General features: G+C 37.8%; 1 protein-coding gene across 1 annotated transcript in view; it reads left to right on the top strand.

Moving 5' to 3' along the window:
- Positions 1-2,801, top strand: part of LOC106871266 (coiled-coil domain-containing protein 42 homolog) — a 52,674-nt gene that overhangs the window by 9,970 nt on the left and 39,903 nt on the right. Inside the window, exon 3 of the mRNA XM_014917630.2 lies at positions 1,133-1,237. Within this exon, the coding sequence (XP_014773116.1) occupies positions 1,133-1,237 (105 nt within the window). The remainder of the gene's footprint in view (positions 1-1,132; positions 1,238-2,801) is intronic.

Below are 2,801 nucleotides of genomic sequence, written 5' to 3'. Positions count from 1 at the left end.
AGAGAGAGAGAGAGAGAGAGAGAGAGAGAGAGAGAGAGAGAGAGAGAAGGCCCTGAGTGGTTTGAGCATTGCACTTGCAATCATAAAATTATGGTTTCAGTTCCTGGACTGGCCATTTCATATTGCTCCAATTCACTCAGTTGTAGACACCTTTATAAGGTTTAATCCCTGGGATGGACTGATATCAGTTCATTGAGTGCGTGTTCTAATCTCAGTCACATCATGGAAATTGGGTTAAACTGCAGCCTTATGAGACCTAGGACTCATGATAGATCTGTGTCTAAAATATCTGTGTATATACATATGTGTATATTGTGTTTTTATATGCCAACACCCTCATCATCATTTAACATCCATTTTCCATGCTGACAGGAGCTAGCAAGGCCAGGAGCCACACCAGGTTCCATAATCTGTTTTGGCTTGGTTTCTATGGCTGGATGCCCTTCCTAATGCCAACCACTTTACAGAGTAAGCTGGGTGCTTTTTGTGTGGTACCATCACCAGTGCTTTTTATGTGGCACCAGCACTCACACCAAGGCTTTTTTACATGGCACCTTGATTTTAGGATCTCAATTCTGTTGTGGTGGGCAGGTTTTCTTGAGTACAGCAATGTGCCACATATCTTGGTCCTCTGTCATCTCCTTTGTAAGGCTCAACATTTTGAGATCAGCCTCCTGAATGATAATATAATGAATCTAAGATACAGAACACACTTATATACTGGTAGAATAGAGGTGAATTTACATAAATATGTTGCCATCAAAGAAGACAAGCAATTACTAGTAGTTTTCAAATCCAGATAAATGACCCTGAATAATAGGGGAACAAAAGGGTTAAACTTTATTCTTACACCATATACATAATGGATTAGGTTTACAGTTTTATGTGTTGATTTCTATATAAAACCTCATTCCAGTCTTGCTTCTGAGCAGAATAGGTTTACAGTTTCACATGTAAATATCTATATAAAATCTTCTGGTTTCATCCCAACCTCTTTACTACGTCATTAAGTGCAGTTTGCACCTCATTGCGATGTCAATACTGAAACCAGATAGTCTGCAAATAAAAATTTCTTGTTAATCACACAGACAGTTAAGATATAATGACAGCTAATGTAATTCATAACTTTCAGGAGTTCCAGACCAAAATGGAACGTCTTCAACAGAGACGTGGTGAGCTGGAAAGAAAAGAACTTCAGCTGAAAGAATCACTTGAGAAGTTTGATAAATTTTTGAAGGTAATGCACCATGTTTCCTGTAAGCATTCTGTAACAACAAGTTGAGTTTTTGAGTAGGTGTAATTCCACCATCACCACCACCACCACCACCAACACCAACACCACCACCACCACCAACACCACTACCATCACCAACACCAACACCACCACTTAACCACTACAATGAACGCCGCCACCATGCATGTAATTGTAATGAAATTTTATTCATAAAAAGTATATAGAAAATTTCTAGTAACACCTCCAGCACCAGCACTACCCCCCCCCCTACCACCACCACTAATTACAACAAACTGCTAGAAATAATGGCCAAATCTTTCTCAAATTATACTCTGCTATCTTAGAAAAGACACATAGAACAATGTCATAATCATTTGTTTTATGTATTGCCTTTCTATGCTGGCATGGGTTAGGTGGATTTTTCCAAAGTAGTGTTTTATGGATGGTTGGCCTTCAAGTGACTAACACATTTTTAATTGTCTCTTTCAACACACAGTATGCCTATTCTAATACAGAAGGACACGTGTTAGTCCTCCTCCTCTGCATTATCACCATTTGACGTCTGTCTTCCATGCTGGCATGAGTTGGATGGTTTGACAGGAATTGGAAAGGCCAGGAACAGCACCAGGTTCCATAGTCTGTTTTGACTTGGTTTCTACAGTTGGATGCCCTTCCTAATGCCAAACACTTTTCACATGGCACCATTACAAATGCTTTTTATGTGACACCAGCACTAGGGCTTTTTGGGAGTTAGGGGATGAAATGTAGTGGTGGTAGGGAGAATACTGATGGGGAAGAGCCCTTCATGAACCAGCATTACCAATGTGGTTTTAAGATATCAATTATGTTGTAGTGACCAGATCTCCTTATGTACAGCAATGCACCATATATGTCAGTCCTTTGTCATCTCCTTTATAAGGCTTAGTGGACTGTGTGTGTATCGTTGGCGATTTTCTTTCTCTGTCTTCCCTTCTTTGGATTTTTCTATATTTCTGATGAAGAGCTCCACTCGAAATATGAAATCCTCTTTCTTTTCTTTCCTTTCCTGAGTGTCCAATAACACTGTACTTATTCCATGCCCTCGTATTGTTGTTTTTTCGTGTTTGAATTGACTATATATATTTATATATAGTTTACAATTTATAGGAAAAATCCAGGGAAATGAAAGGTAGTTAAATGTTGCTTAAACATTCCAGGATTTAAATCCAGGATAGTAAGTCGTATTTAGTAGTAAAAAGGGAAATTGAATAAGGAGACGAACACTTTGTATGGATATAATGTATATATATATATATAATGTTTATATTTACACGTCACATATTTGAGTGTGTGTATGCATGTGTACATATGAATATAAATACATTACATTCTATAGGACTTTCTATTTCTGTTAACATGTTTGTTTGATGAGTTTGTTATTTATATCCTTCCTGATGAAATCTAGGCATTGCTGACCATAATTTATCCTGTCAGACATTTTTGGAGCGCGTGTGTTGAAACATATGTAGAAGACTTCGAGATATAAATGGTTTAACAACATCCCGAACTTTCGTCTCTTTATATAACT

This window comes from Octopus bimaculoides, chromosome 16, assembly GCF_001194135.2.
Source record: "Octopus bimaculoides isolate UCB-OBI-ISO-001 chromosome 16, ASM119413v2, whole genome shotgun sequence".
Lineage (NCBI taxonomy): Eukaryota > Metazoa > Mollusca > Cephalopoda > Octopoda > Octopodidae > Octopus > Octopus bimaculoides.
Note: the sequence above shows the minus strand (reverse complement) of the source record. Positions and strands in the feature narration are given on the sequence as shown.